At 43.6% G+C, this 19,660-nt stretch overlaps 1 protein-coding gene across 1 annotated transcript in view; it reads right to left on the bottom strand.

The window, feature by feature from the left end:
- Window positions 1-19,150, bottom strand: part of PKHD1 (PKHD1 ciliary IPT domain containing fibrocystin/polyductin) — a 267,040-nt gene extending 247,890 nt beyond the window's left edge. Inside the window, exons 1-12 of the mRNA XM_030037971.2 lie at window positions 19,092-19,150; window positions 18,115-18,254; window positions 14,527-14,697; window positions 13,353-13,430; window positions 11,264-11,408; window positions 10,195-10,294; window positions 6,953-7,010; window positions 5,507-5,585; window positions 3,237-3,311; window positions 1,917-1,981; window positions 861-900; window positions 221-291 (exon numbers count right to left, since the gene is read on the bottom strand). Of these exons, the coding sequence (XP_029893831.1) occupies window positions 221-291; window positions 861-900; window positions 1,917-1,981; window positions 3,237-3,311; window positions 5,507-5,585; window positions 6,953-7,010; window positions 10,195-10,294; window positions 11,264-11,408; window positions 13,353-13,430; window positions 14,527-14,578 (763 nt within the window). The 5' untranslated portion in view covers window positions 14,579-14,697; window positions 18,115-18,254; window positions 19,092-19,150. The remainder of the gene's footprint in view (window positions 1-220; window positions 292-860; window positions 901-1,916; window positions 1,982-3,236; window positions 3,312-5,506; window positions 5,586-6,952; window positions 7,011-10,194; window positions 10,295-11,263; window positions 11,409-13,352; window positions 13,431-14,526; window positions 14,698-18,114; window positions 18,255-19,091) is intronic.
- Window positions 19,151-19,660: the final 510 nt, after the last annotated feature.

The raw sequence follows: 19,660 nt of genomic DNA, 5'->3' as shown, positions 1-19,660 counted from the left end.
CCCATGGCAGCATACCCAGCCTCAGCACATAAATCTGGTCGTCTTGATTTTGATTTGCAGGTTTTTGTGTAGTCAAGCCCATACCAGGGGAGTCACACACCCAAAATGAGGACATAAGAGGATTATGTCCTTGGGAAGAATGACAGTGAGAGGTCTTGTCTTAGACCACGCTGGGACTGCCAAAAGACAGTGTAGTCAGTGAGCTGGATCAGTGAAATACCTGAATGCGTTTGATACAAGAAAAGCTCCTGTTTGGCACTGATGAGCCAAGCACCTTTGTGTACTGCTGACCTGCAAAAGAGAAAATGCTTGAGATCCTTGGCCATTTAAGTTAAATTAGAGCTTCTTTTGGTAGAGCTGAACACTCGCTCTCCAGAGGAACAGTGGAACATTTCTACAAGGACTAACAACACCTTTCACCAGCAGATTGAGGCATTGATTCAAGAGACTCCATTACATGGCTGCAACTCTTTATTAGAAATACTGTCCCATTGTAAAGTATGGTTTTGACACTGTCAAAACCCATTTTCACCTCCTTTTATGGCTAAATTCTTTCCCATTTGGATGAAGAGTTAAAAGCGAGATGAAAGGATTTTATTCTGCTACGCTTAACAGATGACTTGTGCATTGGGCACTGAAGCTAAAGTATTAAGACCCCAAAGGAGACATGCTTTGGGGGAGGAACATTCTCCCTTTTCATTCCCAATCTGAAGATTGTCTTCTCAAGATAGCAAAACCTCATTTCTAAGCAATGAAACACAAGATTCGGTAAAAACATCATACACTTATCCTGGACTCAAATGCAGCTGTGTCCCCATGCAAAACCACAGAAAAAGACAAAAGAAGATTCTCTTACTCACTTTCCTTTGTTAAAGACCGAGAAGCTAACATTGTGGGACCCTGGAGGAGAGAAAAGTAATATCTTTATGGCAGAAGCGTGGAGGGCTCCATGAAGAGTGCATCCTACCAAACCTTGTCCAAGTGTCCTGGGCCTGATTCTCCTCTTCCTTACACTTTCCTTACAACTGTATAACTGTGTTGATTTCAGCAGTGTGTGTGTACAGGAACTGAACCAAATATCAGCTTAGGGAGCTTAGAGCCTTAGATCGTAGGTAGACACTATACTGTAGATATGTACAGTTACATATCTGAACCTGCAAGCTGAACCTCAGGAGCGGGATTTGGTTGCCTAAGCATAAGTTCTTCATGTCATCTTAGACCCTGTGGATCCTATCTGACCTCACTTGCCATGCTAGGAAGGTGCAGACCTCCCTCAAGACCTCCATTATCTCTGACACCCCACTGAAGAGCTCCTAGATACCCCAAGATATCCCAAAAGCTCAGGCTATTGTATTGCACCATCAGTGTCTACATGAGAGGTAGATACCAATTTCTATTTTATATATTTAACTCAGATCATCTTTCCCAAGCAGGCAGCTTGCTGCTCAAAGCCTCCAAAAGAAATTAGAAGTTTCTTCAGAGTGCTTGGAAGCAAGGAAAAATGAAAGGGATCCAACCTGTTACCTGAGAGACCTTGAATAGAAGGGAGCACCCAATTTATTCCTCTAATAAAGTAGTAAAGGGAATGTCCATCACATACAAAAAGGATTAAAGTAAAAGTAGCAAACTGAGCAACAACCCCAAATCACATTGTTGCTGTCAACAATGTCCACATCATGTCATGGTTTCACTTGAGCACTGCACTTCCATTTCTCCAGGGCTGTGCAGAGTGTGCAAGTCAGGGCAGTGACGATGTTGAAGACTGGTAAGCCTTGATCTGAAGCAGGTTTTGTGGACTCAGCCCTGAGGCACGTTCCTAACTTTGGAGAGCAGGAACTCATAATTGACACCCTCCCTCTACCCTCTGGAATTGCAGAAACAATGGAAACCATGATTTTTTCCCCCTTTTCACCAACCTATGTGGTTCCCTTCCACCCGGCACTGCAGGGTCCCCAGTCCATCGTCTACCTGAATAGGGTAGCTGTGGAGAGACAAAGGACTTTGTTGAGCCTTGGGAGCAAAAAGTGCAAAATACAATGAGAATCATCTAACCAAGAAAAGATGTGGGTTTATACATCTAAGCTAGTCACGCTTGGCTCCCTTTAGAAACAAGGGAGAGAAACAGGTGAGATGGGAGAAGAACAACCCATGTCCCCACTGATGATCAAGAGTTCAGCAGCTTAGGAGGATGCCTCTCAGCAACACACAGTGCTCCAGCTTGGCCCCTTTACCTTTGTTTCCAGAAGCTGAACCTGTTGGCGACCTTCCGAACCCCTATTTGAAATAAAATCTGAGCAGAGACAAGTCTGGGAACAGGGTGAGGGTGAATAGGAGGACAAAAGTGTTTCTCCTCTACTTGCTCCTCTGCGTGTCCCTAATCTGTAAGGAGCAGGTAGCAATTAAACCAGATATGCTGGCATTACATCAGCCTTCTGGAGCCATGGAATGACACAAGTCCCATCATCAACTCACATTTACATTTAAGTCCCCCTCCTGGGAGCCAGGAGGAATTTTACAGTGCAATAAGAGTGCCCACTGAGGACCCCAGGAGCCTTAGCACTGAATTCTGCAGGAGCAAGTTTTTCCCCTGGTTCCCTGCAAAAGCAGCCTCCCTCTTTTCCAGGGCTCACAGGCACTGTGAGAAGTACATCAGTCATAAAAGAAATGCTGCTACAGAGCCCATGGCTTTTTCTGTAATTCAGCAGGGTGCAAAAGCCAGCAGCCTAAAGCATCTTCTACAACTTACAGAAGACAGGGATACATTACTACCCATAAATGAACAGTGCCGGGGCCCAGGCACCAGAGCTTATCTGCCTATGCTGTTAAATTTTTAGAGCTCTACTTGCTCAGTTTGGGCTCAGGTCAGCTAATCTACCTTTCAAATCAGTGTCTATGTATGACTGAAGACAATGCATGGCCCAGGGTCAATAGGCAGCTTGGAAATGGCTACCTTGTTTTGGAGTCTAAAGAGTTGAATAAAATAGATGTGGCCAGGGCATAGCATATCATCCCTGGGCCAGAGAACAGTCCCCGGCCCTGCCTGGTTATGGCTAGAGCCACAGAGAGCCAGCAACCCTCATCCACCCCTGTCATGGACCATATGGTCAACTCCCCATGGGCTCTCTCCATCTTAAGCTGAAGCAGAAGAGCTTCTCCAAAAGCCAAGAAAATCTTTTGTGCACAAGTTGTGCTGAGCCCTTGTACCAACACAAACCAAAAGTAAGCCAAGAACTGACATGTTTCCAGCTCGCCTGTCAGCAAAAGAGCAGAGACTGGTCCATCCGTCTCCTTCTGCCGTAAGGATAGCTGGTCTAGGCAAAAAAACCAAGAAAGATGCATTATGATACAACAAAGTTTCAGGAATGAAATCCTGATCTTGTTAAAATCGGCAGCCAATATTTTCAAATGGGACAGGAATTTCCCCACACTTGTATCTAGCATGCATTGACCTCCTAGAAAACTGGACAAACCCTAACCTCTCATATCTTAGCCTGCAAAGTACGCTCCCCAAATGCTGCAGGAACTGGACCTCTGTAAAGATTGTGGCAGGACCACCTTTGAGACAGCTAGCTCTGAACAACCTGATGCCTCCTCCCTGTAGTGAAGAGTTGGTAGTCCCAGGCCCAGGAGGACCATACTCACCTTCACCTCCCAGAAGAAGCAGGCAGCTCATACAGCCATACTGCTTCAAGGTGCAGCTCAGGCTTTTCATTATTTCACTGAGGAAAGACACTACAAACAACCTCTGCTGGGAATCATCCAAGCTCCTAATAGCAAATCCAAGTATTTCCACCTTAAAGAACCAATATGGCAAGAGACAACTTCCACAGGAGAGGAGAAATCAGGTGGGAGCAATGAATTCACAGTAATTAGCATAATAAGCAAAAGGTGGCAATGATTCTCTGAGAATTCAGAGGCAATTAAGGAAAATATGTAATTAAAACCTGTAATGCAAACACTGTGACCCATGCTTCAGAGTGTAGTTTTATGAGGTTTTAAGAAAAGAGTTTGCTTTTATTAATAGAGCTTGCTGATATTGAGATGCCTTTCCTTTTAAGGATGAATAAAAAAACTCAGTGCTGTAAAATGTTTGGTTCAGCATCACTGGACCATTGCATCCCATACAATGCACAGAAAGCATGCAGAACTCACGGGAAAGTATAAAAACCATTCTCTTTTTTTCTCCAAATCCTGAACCAGTGTGACTGAGTGACAGACTGCTCAAGTCCAAGTCCCCACCTGGTACATATTTACGAACACACCAAAAATGGGCAAAGTATTCATGTGAAGCCACAATGTGAACCTGTCTGGTATGCTAAGATTTTGAGGCCATTTCCTTTTTAGTGATAGTGAGGTTAAGCTGTAAATGAGTAATCTAGCAATCGAGCATGCAGGCACATCCAACCTGCAGTCAGACAGACCAGCCTTTCTTCCCACTGATCAAAGGTTTCATAGTTCCACTAGAGGCAGGTAAAACAATAATTAATATCAAACAAAGCACACTAATATGCATCCAGTGAAAAAAAATGTAGGGCTGATAAACGGGCGCAGCTGGTATGGCAGGAATCTGCACTGGACTTTCATTCATGCTAGCAGACAATTAGTTCCTTAGCAAGGGACATTTCCATTCAGCCCAATAAGCAGTTAAAAAGCATCTAGTGGTCAAATATCTGCTGCTACAATTAAAAGTTCTCACTACTGAGAACACACACCTTCCCTACCTGCTGAAATGATCCTTAAAATGCCAGCACAGTAACTATAGATTAATAGTTTACCTTTAAAATAGTCACCCGGGCTTATTCCTTCACTGCCATTGACACAAGTGTGAGGTAAATAACTCAGTAGTATCTGAGAACACTTCCATATATATGGAAATAAATATGACAGATGACAGGTCAACATTCATGCTCATTTTGGATTCACTGTGCTTAAAGTGCTGCTGGCCTGAAGTAAATTTCTAAAATCTACCTGCTTTGTTCTGTTGCATGTAACCATAGAAGCAGCAGAAAATAAAAATCAAACCTTTCTTGAGAACAAGGAAGTGACCAGAGAGGGTTTAAAGCAGTGAACAACAAAGCCTTTTGTCTCAAAATACTGCTTTGTCTTCTGCCTCACCAGAGCATCTGTTTCAAATTAATAGTTTTTCTAAAAATGCAAATGGAAGGGAAAATTTATTTAACTTTTAGACTCTGACATTATTTTAATTAGTTAAATTTTAATTTACTAGCCAAAATAAAATCTACAGCAACCAGACGCAATTACAGTACAATTCACACTGAGCTGTGATTGACTGTGCTGCCAGTAAACAAACCAACTAGCTTAATGGACCAGTTGCAATTAGATTAACAAAGTTTGCTGGAGCCCAACTCATGAGCTGCAATAAACCACAAAGGAAGTAAATGGCAATTCCGGGCCAACTGGTTGCAATTTATTGCTGTCAAGGAGGCTGATGGAAGAAATGCCAATTTACAGGGACTGGGTCAGATAGCAGCCTATATATAATTACCCATCAATATAATCCACGTTGAAGTCCAGGGTCTCATATCTTCCAGTAATTGTCTTCCCATAAATCTCTATTAAATTTCCTGTTTAAAAGGAAATGGAAATTGAAGGGAGTCTTTTAAAAGCAGAGAATTTATTTGCAGATTTTGTGAGCCGAACAAAAGAAGTTCTTGGTGTTTGCAAATTTTGCAGAGAGGTGCCTAACTGGTTGCATTAATGGCTACTCTCAGCTTCTGCCACAGTTGAAGGTGACTTTGCACTTAATTCACTTTTCCCAAAACACATGTCTTTTGTTTCACACACAAAAGTCGATTCCTGATTTTTTAGCAGATCTCTAGTATTTGTACTGAGAAGACATTTTCCTCAACTCTTTTGTTAACTAAACCCCACATTCTAACCAAATTCCACTGTAGAACCTCATGAGGCAATGAAAATGACATCATTTGTACACTAGACGGGGTCAAGGTCTAAAGAAGGACACTCCCAACTCTCCCTTGACCACACGGGGTGACAGCCTGGTTCAGTCGCCTGCACGGAGGTGTCTTAAATTGTTTGAGGCACCGTATCCTCCCACTGCAGCTCCAGAAGGGAAGGAATCTTCCTGGTTCTGTGTCATATCTACCTGCTCCATGCAGGTCTTTCATGCTCCAGGACATCTCAAATAGCACTAAACACTTAGTGTTGCTCTCATGTTCTTCACTGACTACACCGGGAGGTCAAACATCCAGCTAACACATCGAAACCTCCATACAGGCACCCTAAAGTAAGGCACGAGAATCTGGAGCTGAACTGCAACCTAAAAATAATTGGAAATGAGGGATGGACTTAGATTTAGGAGCATCTATGTGATCTAATCATCCAGGTATCTCTCTGCACTCTTGAGAGACCTAAATGCTTTGATTAATCTTGACTTTGGAAAGCAGCATTTCAATTTTCTCTAAAGAAGCCTACAAATACAAACAGAATAGAAACAGGGGGGGAAAAGACTTCCATACACCAGTCTGTTCAAACCAAAACCAGTGACTGTCTTCTCATGTAACTTTAAAGCCCCATTAACCAAGAGGTCTGTATGGCATTACAATATCATCACCTAATAGCTAATTCTTCTTAAAACTATTACTAAATATATAGGTCAGATGACTCAAGAGTTGAGACTGGTTAGACCTATCCATCTGCTGAACAACATCTCTCTACTCGGGCAGAGTCGGGCAGCGGAAAACAAGTACCAAATAACCTGGTCACTGTGCTTTACACACTTCTCTTGTACCCAGTGCTGTAGACTCTCTCCCCTCGTGCAAACCCATTTTCCTGTTCAGCATGAGCTTGGACATTAAGTTCTGGAGGTGCCCATTTTAATCCCCAGCAAGACAGATCCCTCATAAGGAGAAAGACAGTATGGAACATGAAATAATAATTAAAGTGGGCTCCAGCTTAAAGAAAGGTCCCGTACCTGGGATGCCAGATGGTGGACTAATTTGATAAACCACAGGTGTCTGCGCAGCAGAGAACTGCAAAGAGAAATTTGTAGTTAAACGGCAGTCATTTTCGCAGCAGTCCAACAAGATCTGATTATGCATTGCTCACAACACAGTTGGCAACCGCATTTCAGAGACTCACACTTGAGATTTGATCTTGGAAGCAGAGTCCTGCTCTGAGAAGGAAGTACAAATATCCCCTTCTTGCCCCCTCTGCATTCAGAGTATGGCTTACTACTATTTTTACATCCCCTTTTGTGCCCAAATTGTCTGTCCTGGCTTGAGTTAATTCCAGAAGATATGGGTTAATACACTATAAAATTTCTAAGCCATGCTTTATCTGAAATTGAGACCTCCATTTTATCTTGCATTATGGCACCATTTTTCTTCCCAACAGTATACTCTTAAAAACTATTTCTACATCACAGAAGTGAAATACTTCAGCTAGCCTTTAGCAAGCTTGTTGGGTACCCTAAAGCAGTGTAGCAAAGAAAATGCTTGTATTGGCCCATCTTAATTCAGTATAATACATCAGTCTTTGGGAAAGTGCTACCTTGGCCTCTGAGGGAACAGCAAGGAAATACTGGAAATCTGCTACAGGGTACTATTTTTTACTTAAATATAGCCCAAGAAGGAACACAGGGATTGTGCTTTGAAGCAAGCCTCTCGGAAGATGGGGAACACACAGGGACCCTTTCCAAGTGGAGGAAGGTCATCATCAGCCTCCCGAAGTAGCTGAGACACACAGATACCTGATGCGGCACATGCTTTGGCTGCATTTTCAACAAGTAGAGCAGCCCTTTTGCCCCTTTTCTGCAGCTGACTCTAAAATCTGTGAGACTTTTTAACCAAAATTACTTTAGAATTTTTTTGCCTAGGCTGATACCAGTCCTATTCAAATGGCATTGTGCGAGGGAGCACTACTCATCTGTCAAGTGACCAGAGGCACACATGGTCCTCCACGTGCTGTTAACTCACACGGAACCAGTATTTTCTGTAAATGTCCCTGTCCCTCCCTGGAAGATGGTAAACCAAACAGAACAAATAAACGGACAGCTTCAGCAGATAAAAAGTGCCTTATGTCCAAATCGAGCATCCGGATCCCAGGACTAAAGGAAATAAAAAGGCAGTGGAAACCCTTTGGAAGTGTTTAAAAAATTCCTGCTATGGATAAGGAGTTGTCTCCAGCACACTAGGTATTATCCAGTGCTGGGTTAGCTGCATATCATCTTGTAACAAGCTGATGTAGCTGAGACAGTGTGGTCTGGTGTCAGTGGGAATGTACCTGAACAGGCAATAAAAAAAAGAGCTGGATATCTTGGGAAAGCCACAAGGAGAATTATGGAAGGGGAAGGTGGGCTCTTGGACTATGGCTATATGAGTAAATAAAATAACTTGGAACCTGCTATTTAGAATAGTAGAATTCTTTAGGTTGGAAAAGACCTTTAAGATCATTGAGCCCAACCGTAAACCTAACACTGCCAAGTCCACCACTAAACCATGTCCCTAAGCACCACATCTACATGTCTTTTAAATACCTCCAGGTATGGTGACTCCACCACTTCCTTGGGCAGCCTGTTCCAGTGCTTGACAACCCTTTTGGTGAAAAAATTTTTCCTAATATCCAAACTAAACCTCACCTGGTGCAACTTGAGGCTGTTTCTTCTCGTCCTGTCACTTGTTACTTGGAAGAAGGCACCAACCCCCACCTCACTACAACCTCCTTTCAGGTAGTTGTAGAGAGTGACCAGATCTCTCCTCAGCCTCCTTTTCTTCAGGCTAAACAACCCCAGTTCCTTCAGTCGCTCCTCCTTGTGCTCTAGACCCTTCACCAGCTTCGCTGCCCTTCTTTGGACACGCTCATCTTCCCCACCTTCTCTTTGAGCTCTGTCCTGTCCTCACTTGCACTTATGGAGGCTGCTGTCAGCCCCGTAAATAGCATAAAAAGCTCATCTGCTGAATCAAATCAAAGACACCATTGCATAAGTTGGGTTTTTTTCCGAGCTTTCCTTGAACCCCATTCCTTTTCAAAGCTCAGTCTTTGCCTTCCCTCCTCCTCATGGTCATGTTAAAAACAAATGAGTAGCCACGAACTCCTTCCAGTGATGGTTGCTTCTAAGAAGCAAAGGCAACATCATGCCATACTCTGGGCTGAAGCTGATGCGGAGAAAGAAGCCAAAAACAGGATGAAAGCTAGGGCCACTAGCTGACACAAGTCTTCTGAGCTGTTCAGACTTGTTGCTGCCTGCAGCGGGCTTTTTCAATCTAATGTGAAGGCAAAATTAATTTTTAATACGCATAGCTCCCAGGTCCCAGTCCCAAAACAAAGAGACACATTGTGTTTTATTTAGCTCGGAATGTGCCTCATTAACAGCATCCCCTGGTGATTTTTCATCAACTCTCTAAGCTAGCTGAACCACCCAACGACTCTTCGGCTTTAATGTGCAATTTACTGAAAACGCTGGGCTTTCTTGCTCGATACTCAAAGTTAGCACAGAGGTGGGACGTGCCTTCTGAACACACCAGGCGTCATTCCGAAGCACACAGCCATGGTTGAGGATTCTGCTCTGCAAGAGATCCTGACACCATCATCATTAACCGGTCTAATACCGCCATACCCAACGACCTCCTGAGACAATGTGCTTTGACATTGAGAGCCAAAGGGAAAATACTGGTCTGGGCGGGAGTAACAAGCTCTCAAAATAACTGAGCAACGGATATGAAATCACAGCGGAGGTCTGAGCTTTTCAAATCTTGCTCATCTTAGGTGTGGAGAGCTGTCCTAGACCTGAAGAGATGTCCTTTCCTGGAACCAGCTGTGTCCATGGGAAGTATGCTTGTCCACGGTTACCTGTCAGTGCAGACTGTCAGCTGCCACCCTGCAGCTTGGACAGTAACACCAGAAGAAGCCAGCATAGGGTCTTCTGACACAATAGGGTCTTCTGACTGTGTGGCTTAAGTGCAGAGACAGATTAACCTGGATCCAGACTTTTGGTTCAGGAAAAACTTAGGTCACCTAATCTATCCAGTGTCAGACTGATGAGTACCTCGATGCACCTGGTTTTAAGAAGGAGCATCCTAACTTCTTGTCCTGACATGCAATCAGACACACAGTATATGAGAGATAATATTTCAACATATTCCGTGTGATACTATGAAGTTTGACTCCCTCTGAGACCTTGAATTCTTTATCATCACTTCTATACTTGGTGGTTACCTTGAAAGTATAGTTTTCTTTCTCCACCTCAGTCAGGTTGTTAATCACACGTCCTTTAAAGATTACCTCCACATAGTACAAACCCTCCTGGGGTGAAGACCTAGGAGGAAGAAAATGTGTTATATTATTTTTATACTGATTGGGTTTATTTTTTAGAAAATGCCAGGTCCTTCACAGGGTCTCTATTCTTAGCAGATCCACCGAGGCTTAAATAGAGCAAAGCAACTTTACACTGTGAACCCAAACTTTGCACATATGAACCCAAACTCTAAAACTACAATTTAAAAGAAATGTGGAGGCACAGCAAGAAATTACAGTTAAGTGCAGAAGGTGATAGGACTACATCAAAACTCTATCCAAATTGTACGTTAATGCAAAACAGAGACATGCTCATTAGACATGCTCAGATAATAATTGTTGTTCATTAGTATTAAAATAACCCAGGGCTGCCTGGATCTACAGGGCATCTTGATCCTGGTTTATAAATTAACGCTGCATCCTTAATGCACACGGTTTCTCAGCACAGCATTCAGCAGATTTAACTCCCAGCCAAATCATAGCAGCAAGAGACGGAAGAGCCCCATTAGGGTCACGCTTACAGCCTCTTGAGACATCCCTAGTCTTCCAGTCAAACAATCTTCTTTAAAGTTATGACAGGATGGAAAGGAGGGACCTTAGATTGCCCAGATGGTGCTTGAAACCATATTTGTTTCCCTCTCTACTCATAACCTCTATGATCTTGGGCAGGACACCAAAGGCTGGTAAAATCCACCCCCCAAGGTTTTCTTGGGAGTTCTGCATCTAAGAATTAGATATCTACAAGCCTTTGAGGATCCAAGTCCAGCCTCTACAAGATGCCTCACTGAGACTCATGCTAGCTAGCCTAGTGCTTCATTAAGTTGAAGCAAGGACAAATGAAACACAGCTTAGGAGGTGCTCAGGTGTAGCCACAGTAGCAGCCATAGGAATTCCTTAAACTCACAAACTGCCTGTACAGACACTGAAAGAAAAGGAGAATCCTGCCAGACAAATGGAAAGGTCTCACCCACACTATAGTCATGGATCATACCTTGTTCTGCATCTTACAGAGGGTAAGTCAAAATACAGAGGAGAGACATCACATGGCAACCTGGGCAGGTCTGGATTCACCAGGAACACCTCCAGGTGGGACACGCTGGCTGAAGACACATGTTCTAGCTGGTGGGATGTTGAGCCTAAGTAATCAAAGTCAACCAGAAGAGCTCCGTGAGGACAGGATGACTCGCATTCAGTCACACATGTCAAACATGTTTCAATGTGCAATCCAGCTTCTCTTCAGCAGCAATGCTTAGAGCCCTTAATCAGGCTTTTTTAAATCATGTGTGTGTAATTCCATATTGTTGTGGTTTAACCCCAGCTGGCAACTAAGCACCACGCAGCTGCTCACTTACTCCCCCTCCAGTGGTATGGGCGAAAGAATCGGAAGGGTAAAAATGAGTAAACTTGTGGGTTGAGATAAAAACAGTTTAATAATTAAAAAGAAATAATAATAATTGTAAAAGAGATAAAAAAATAATGAAGACAGTGGAAAATAGAGCCCAAGAAAGACAAGAGATGCAAATGAAAACAATTGCTCACCACCAACCAACCAAAGTCCAGCCAGTCCCAAGCAGCGGCCTCCCTGCCAACCTCCCCCCTAGTTTTATTGCTGAGCATGACGTCCTATGGTCTGGGATATCCCTTGGGTCAGTTGGGGTCAGCTGCCCCAGCTGTGTCCTCTCCCAACTTCTCGTGCACCTCCAACTTACTTGCTGGCAGGGCAGTGTGAGGAGCAGAAAAGACCTCGATGTTGTGTAAGCACTGCTCAGCAATAACTAAAACATCCCTGTGTTATCAACACTGTTTTCAGCACAAATCCAAAACACAGCCCCATACCAGCTATTATGAAGAAAATTAACTCTATCCCAGCCAAAACCACTACACATTTTAAGACCAAGTTCATCCCAGCATGCAGCTGCATGGATTTTTTTGCCTCTAATAAAGTATTTGGTCTCTCCTACATGTATTCTACTGTAAAGAATGAGTTATTGGGAGTCTGAATTGCCTGATGTCTTGCATAGTTTTGGTGACAGGACATCAGGTTGGCCTGTGCTGTAAGATGAATCTGCTTAGCCCATTTCTTCAGAGTAAGCTGCCCAAAGGACCAAAGACTTTTAATCTTCAGAAAGTCAAGCTTTATCTGAACATAAACTAGCATGCTTAACTTTTGTAACATAATCAAATACAACTAGAAATGAAGGTGGCTACAAACAACTCTCCCTTTGCTCACAGCCTTCAATGGTGGTTCCCAGCCCACAGACTCACTTTAAATGACATCAGTGGTTTCTCAATTTGCAGCAAACTGTACATTTCCTCCCGGTCCCAGGAAGGTTTTTCCCCTTGCCCAAAGGCCTGGCTGTCTGTTCCCCCCTCCAAAAAAAGAGACTGTGCTTGAAATGTGAATTCCCAGCTGTGACAGTCTCTGCCTGCCACACAGTGCTCTTGGGGAAACATCTCCCTTGAAGACCTGAGCTTCCTTTCTTCCCTCCATTTCATCATCTCTATGGGAATGCACAAAATTCAGACAAATAAGACTAATACCATTCATCATAGTTACAAATGACACCGTGTCAGAACTTGAGCAGCCAAACCAAACATACAGCTGGCTCAGAAACCAACTCGCTTCCCAATGAATCAATATTCAGCACTGTGGAAAATCAGGCCTAGCTTCGTACAGCTGTTTGGGGGCCCAAATGAGCATGGCATATCAATTTCTGTGTTTTTTACTCAGGTCTTGCGTTTATCATTAGTGTTTTTAAAGCTTCAGCACCACAGAACCTATGAAGAGAGGAGATTTTCAGTTTTTCTTAAAAAAAAAGGTGGCAGAGAAGAAATTTCCAGCCCTATGTCTGCAAAAATGAGGTAAAAATCTGATTTTTTTTTTTTTTTTGCTTAGGAGGAACTTAAGCAACCATCCTCAATAGCTTATGAAGTAATAATTTCAAGCAGATTTCATGCTGTGGGTCCCACAGCCCATGGCTCTGTTGCTTAGGGTTTGTCACTCCAACCAAAAATCTCAGAATGGAGCTGATTCTCTGTGATTCACTTTGTTGTGTGCTTCATAAAAGTTTAAAACTCACCGTCCAGAGTAATAGTAATCCACGTTCCTCCAGCGACACTGCCCTCTCGGGGCTTAATGAGCAATCCCGTGGCTGTCACTGCAAAAACAACCCAGCTACATCAGGTTGAAATGTAATGCAAACATCTAAAAGATCTCATTCGGGACGAGACATAGTAGTCTGACAGCTGTCCTCCTGTGATCCCACTCTTCACCTCATTTCTCCTTCTCAGGCATCCACATTAGTGGTATTGCTCATCCTTTTTTCCCCAACTGTCTTCCCTATGTAATAGTCCTGCTTCCCCTCAGAGGGGTTTGATACCTTCAGGACTTGATGAACCAAGCTATAATCCGAGCCTCCTGTCCTCCTCAAACATTAAAATAAAGGTGATAAACCTCATGTTTATTCCTCCAGCTCTGAAGGAAATGTGCTTACTGACTTCTGTACATTCTCCCAGACTTAGGGCTGCCCACAAAATATATCCTTTTCTGGCTCCAAGACAGCCTGTTCAGCTTTTTCTTGCCAAAGTCCTTAGGAAAGAAACACGGGCCTGGAAATGAACTCCTGCTTCGTGAAATTGTCACCTGTAACTTGCTATGCAATGCCTTTCAGAAAGGCACCAAATTCTTAAGGTAATTTAAGATTTATTTTGGGGACTCTCATCCTCTGAAGCTAATAGATATAAACCAGTGGCTGGCTTCTTTTTTTTGTAGCCAATGATCAGAATTTTCCAGAAGTCCTTTTACAGTGATATCCAGTTTCCCGTTTAACATTTTGAGAGATTTCCAACTTCTTAGCTGCGCATGAATGCAATCTCACCAAACAGCAGTATTGATCACTGAAGCCAAATATTGCACACACTGGTATCATGATCTTTTAATATAAACATGCAAACAGTGATATGACTATCATCAAACGAATGAAAACAAGCATGAGATGAACCGAGCTAGAACAGGGAAAATTAACAATGAATCCAGAAATCTCCACTGGCTATGGAAATGATGCCATGAAAAGCCACTGATAAGGGTAGACAATGTCCAGTATGCTATAGGCAATATCCCATAATATTCAACACCTTTTAGAGATGCTTCTCCATGTCTCACTCGCAGTCAGTCTGTATCCACCCCAGTGGCACTGGATTTTACTGGTGGTGTATGACCAGTGTGGTTGGAGACAACACCTCTCTATCACCCACCTGCAAAGAGTATCAGCTCAGCACTCAGAAAGGATGATGTCCAAGGGTTCATCTTGAACTTTGGATGGGGATTTCACAAGAGTCTGGCTCCAGGATCATGGCCTGGGGCCTTAGGACCTTCCCTGGAGCCTAAAACAAACTCCATCTGTACTCTGTCTCCACACTGCAAACCTGTGGGAGCAATGGTCTGTGTTAGAGCAGACAAGATGGACTGCAACATGGAATCACAGAGAAAACACTGATTCACCTCTCGCACAGTATAAAGGATCACTATATTGCAAACCATACTCTTTTTCCTCCCACCCAACAGACCTTTACAGATCATATGCTCCTCTGAGCAGACCACTCTCCAGCCAAGCTCAGGATGAGCTTTCCCCCACTGGGGCCATGTTTCAAGAGACTGACTCTGATTAAGCATTAGGCACAGGTGAATTAGTGAAAGCAGTTACGGGATTTAGAGCCGATGGTGTTAAACTCTCCTAGCTCTGTGCTGCTTCATGCAAAATTGTTGCATTTATTACATTCAACTAAATCGTGCCGCGGTCATTCTCCAGCTCCAAAGCCAAATGGCAGGACCTGGCTATACTATTATGCTCTCTAGCCTTACACAGCTAGCCCCAAACTGGGAATGGCCCATGCTAGCTCCTCAGGTGTGCCTAGGAACTGTTTGGAAGAGCACTGGTAGACTTGACCACAACAGCTGTGAACTGTTCTAATAATTTAGGCAAATAAACATTTGAGTCCTTGTAGACTAGGAGGTTCCTTGGTCTTACTTGCTATCATAGCCAGACATATCACACATTCCCTTTATAAAGTCCATGTCAGGAACTGTTCTAACATTTAAAAATATAGACCATCAACTTCTACTGCCTTCACTCTGGGTTTTGTACTAGTATGGAAATAACCATGGGTCAATTCATTTAGCCACATTTTTAAACAAGCAAGAACCTTAAATTCTCACCAGCAAGCACAGAGACTGGGACACCTGCTTTTCATGGGGGACTGTTCCCCCTACAGAGAACATCTCTAGGTTGTTAAAACTCAGCTCAGACCACAAAAGCCCCAAACAAATATAAAATCATAAGGTAAGAAGCTAATTTAAGATTTTAGATTGTTGTCATGGTAGGACCTTGCCCTGATTTCAGCTGGGATAGAGTTAATTGTCTTCCTAGTAGCTGGTACAGTGCTGTGTTTTTTAGTTCAGTATGAGAAGAATGTTGATAACACACTGATGTTTTCAGTTGTTGCTAAGTAATGTTTAGCCTAAAGTCAAGGATTTTTCAGCTTCTCATGTCCAGCCAGCAACAAGGCTGGAGGGGACACAGCCAGGACAGCTGACCCAAACTAGCCAATGGAGTATTACATACCACATGACATCACACCCAGTATATAAACTGGGGGGAGTCGGGCTGGGGGGATCACCGCTCGGGAGCTAACTAGACATCAATCAGCGGGTGGTGAGCAATTGCATTGTGCATCACTTGTATATTCCAATCCTTTTATTATTATTGTCATTTTATTGTTATCATTATTAATTTCTTCTTTTCTGTTCTATTAAACTGTTCTTATGTCAACCCACAAGTTTTACTTTTTTTTCCCCAATTGTTTCCTGGGTGGGGGGGGTGGAATGAGTGAGCAGCTGCGTGGTGCTTAGTTGCTGGCTGGGCTTAAACCATGACAGACTTAAAGGACAAAATTCACAATCGCTGTATAAGGCACTTTATAATCAGTAATTCTCAAAGGGATAATCCATGTCCCCCACGCAGAAGAACAAAATGATGCAAAGGCAGACAGCCTTTCACATTCCTGCTCCACCAGTCAGTTATTGAGAAAAGGACAAAAAAAAGACCTCAATTCTCTTAAGGCCCAGTTCATCCGCAGGACAATGGTACAAAGAGCTCATGTGTTCTTCCATGTAGTAGTCTCGCTTCATTCAATATATACACTGCACTGATTCAAGCCTTCTTGTACATCGGTGAGTGCCTGTCAGGTCACCTGAGAAAGCCTAAACAACTGTCCATAGCGCTGTCTGCTTTGCTGGCTTCTATAAATGTCTGTAAGACCCATCACAATGAAGCCAATAGAGTTGATTGCCAGCTACATTAAAGAAAACAACATTATTCAAAGAAAAAAAAAAAAAAGGCGGGGGGGGGGGGGCTGGTTCTTTGCTACTGCTACAGACATTCAGAATACCTGATGCTTTAAGTCATTTTTAAAAGGACTGACACATGCAGAGAAATGATCTGTGGTCTATAGGCACAAGGTGCTCTTGAACACTGATTAGAAGATGTGGTCAACTTGCGTCCAAGGGTGCTGGATTTTGTTGGGGCATTGCACATTCTTTACTTAAGAGAAAAGTGGAGGGAAGGGAACTTGCTTCTCTGCTCTTATTTCCTTCTGTCTGGCCTTTGCCAGATAATGCAGTAAAGAGTTTCAAGGCAGTTGGTGAAAGGTCAGAGAAGCAGCATTCTCCAAGCACTTAGGGACCCCCAATACTGATCTGGTAATTAGGATATTTTTGATAGCAATATACTGACCTCATGGGAAAGGGAGGGAATGAATGGAGAACAGAAATAACTCCTCAGGACTGGGCAGCAAAGCTTTTGCTGATAATGGCAGAAGAGGACAAAATCCAGAATATAGCCACATCCACATTTGTTGCACAACCCAACAGAAGCACATCTGTAGAGCAAAACAACCGGTGCTGAGGACCCAACGCCCACACTGCAAGCATTTAGGGGTGTTACGCACAGCACTAGCTCTAGCCTGGTCCCAAGGACTGAACATCCATTAATGGCTGGAGTGTTGTCTGGTGCATATCTTTCTTTGAATTAATCCAGAAGGATTGACATCTGTTCACTGAGAGAGTTCTGTGGTCTGAAACAAATCACCTTATCCAGAGATGAGAAGACTTACTTCAAAAGTGCACTCCTGGTCTAAAATGGACACTGAAGGAGATACTGTGCAGCCTCTAAAGCACTTCTCCCTCCCTTAGAGTGGGGGCTTTTTTGCAAGATTGGAGTGGGATGGAACGCATCCACAGTGGGTGTTCAACAAACCAAGTCTGCTGGTTGGTCCTCTAGGAAAGGCAAACCTTATAAGCAAAGCTGATACCATTTTCCACATGCTTCCTCCCCTGTTCTTATTACCATAAACATGGTTTTAAGATCATCCAAATCCTATACATCATGGTCGTGACATCTCAGACAAAAACTCTCCTCAGAACTTCTGGGTAAGAGCAGGGCTGCACACTGGAAGAAGTGTGCATTAGCACCCTAGAAAAGATGCAACTGGAGAGCAACACTCTCAGAGGTGAGAGCTGGGCAGAAGCTTTAGTTACCCCATAACTATAGCAAACACACTGTTCCCATAAAGCCAACTTTTAAGCTTCTATTGCTTATTGTATCAGAAGACCTACTGTACCTACTCTCCCTATATTTCTTGCACATTTTAACATAACTGCAGTTTGTAGGGGTCAGAGTCCAGAACCCTGATGCATGTGAACCTTGCATTTCAAAGAAGGTGCATAGAAGATCATTTAGGTTTACTTTTATCATTCTCATTAGGACTTCTTCTGGTATTACTTACCTTATTCAATTTGTTCTTCTTCCATTCCTACAATGAGCAAAGTGCAGAGGCTTCGATACCAGCATAACTGCTCCATCCCTTTGACACCAGCTCTACCACAATTTTCAGTCTGAGGTGGTGTTAGGCACTCCGTTCAGTCCCTGCATGGGTAACTGAGTCACAGTGTGCCGAAACCCACCAGACTAGTTTCTGAAAAGGCTCAATGCCTGTCACAGACAGCTCAGAGCCGTCCATCGGGCTTGCTTAATTATTAACCTAAGCTACTTGCTGCTATTAACTGTTTTGTTCCAAGTCTTTAATGACCATAATGGGAGTAACCTGGAATTGTTCTTCCATTGGTATATGACTAGATCCTCCAACAGGAGGACAACGAGTCCATTTTACCCTCTTTTTTCCCCTACAACATGACAGATAAACTGATGGAATTGCTTCTTGATATGCCAATATCCAATCTGGGAGTGACTTTCACAGCAAGTGGACTGCAAGGTTTCCACATATACTCTTAATTCAATTTTTCCATGGCATTCTGCATGTGTGTCTGCATTGGCAGGAATTCTGCCCAAAGGGCTTTCCAACCCCTTACTACATCTCAAGTATCTACACCCCTGCAGATCCTTATACAGCCAGTGGTGGAAAAGAGTGCAGTAGACTTACACAACGTTATCATTCACCCCACGGAGAACCATGTGCCTCCACTGGCTGCAGGGAAGACCCAGCTCAGCCTACATCAGGTACCGAATAGCCGTGTGGGTATCATCCCTACTCCCACCTCTGCACCCATCTCTTTGAAGCCCAGCTGGTTTTCAGTGGAGCCACCAGAAACATGATGGGTGGCTGAGCCCCTGCACTGGTATGGATGCCTTCATGGAAGTTTCCACTGAAATTCAGAGGAAGCTCTCAGACACCACAGCATAACTACGGTTTAATGAGTTACCGTGCAGCAGTCAAACAACAGCAGTATGTATGCATGCTCTTACCTCATCCCCAAAGGGAGGTGAAACAGGTTTCCTTGTTCTTCCTCGGCCTCAATTCAGAGACACAGTGGCACAAAGTCACGGGCAATCAGCCTTCAGGGAAGTTCTGGAGCTCTGCCCAGCAGTGGAACCAGTTGTGTTTGGTCTATTCTTAGGCCAAGCCCCAGAGTCTCAGCTGCGTAGAGCCAATGATTACAGGAACCCAATGAAAGTTAACCCTACCCCGCTCAGTAGCCTACACTCAGTTTACTTATTAGCTGGAATTACACTGGAAACATGTTCTGAAGAAAGAGAAGACCCGAGGGAATTCTCAAACAAAAAAGTATTGCCAAAGAAGAGACAGTTCAAAGATGATAACTCGAACACAGCAAAGCCAGATGCTGGTAACAGGGTCCACTGACAGCCCCAAATGAGGGGACGGACCAGGTCCAGGATCCCTCCAGGGACCTCCCTCAGGAGCAAGAGGAGACAGGGCCAGAGGCTCAGCTACAACACAGGCCCATGATCCAGCTAGAAAGCAGGACGAGCCATGGGACCAAAGACTAGTGCTCCTACAACACAGCTTAGAGCAA

The sequence above is a fragment of the Aquila chrysaetos genome, chromosome 15 (genome assembly GCF_900496995.4).
Source record: "Aquila chrysaetos chrysaetos chromosome 15, bAquChr1.4, whole genome shotgun sequence".
Lineage (NCBI taxonomy): Eukaryota > Metazoa > Chordata > Aves > Accipitriformes > Accipitridae > Aquila > Aquila chrysaetos.
The sequence above is the reverse complement of the archived record's forward strand: the minus strand, read 5'-3'. Positions and strand labels throughout refer to the sequence as shown.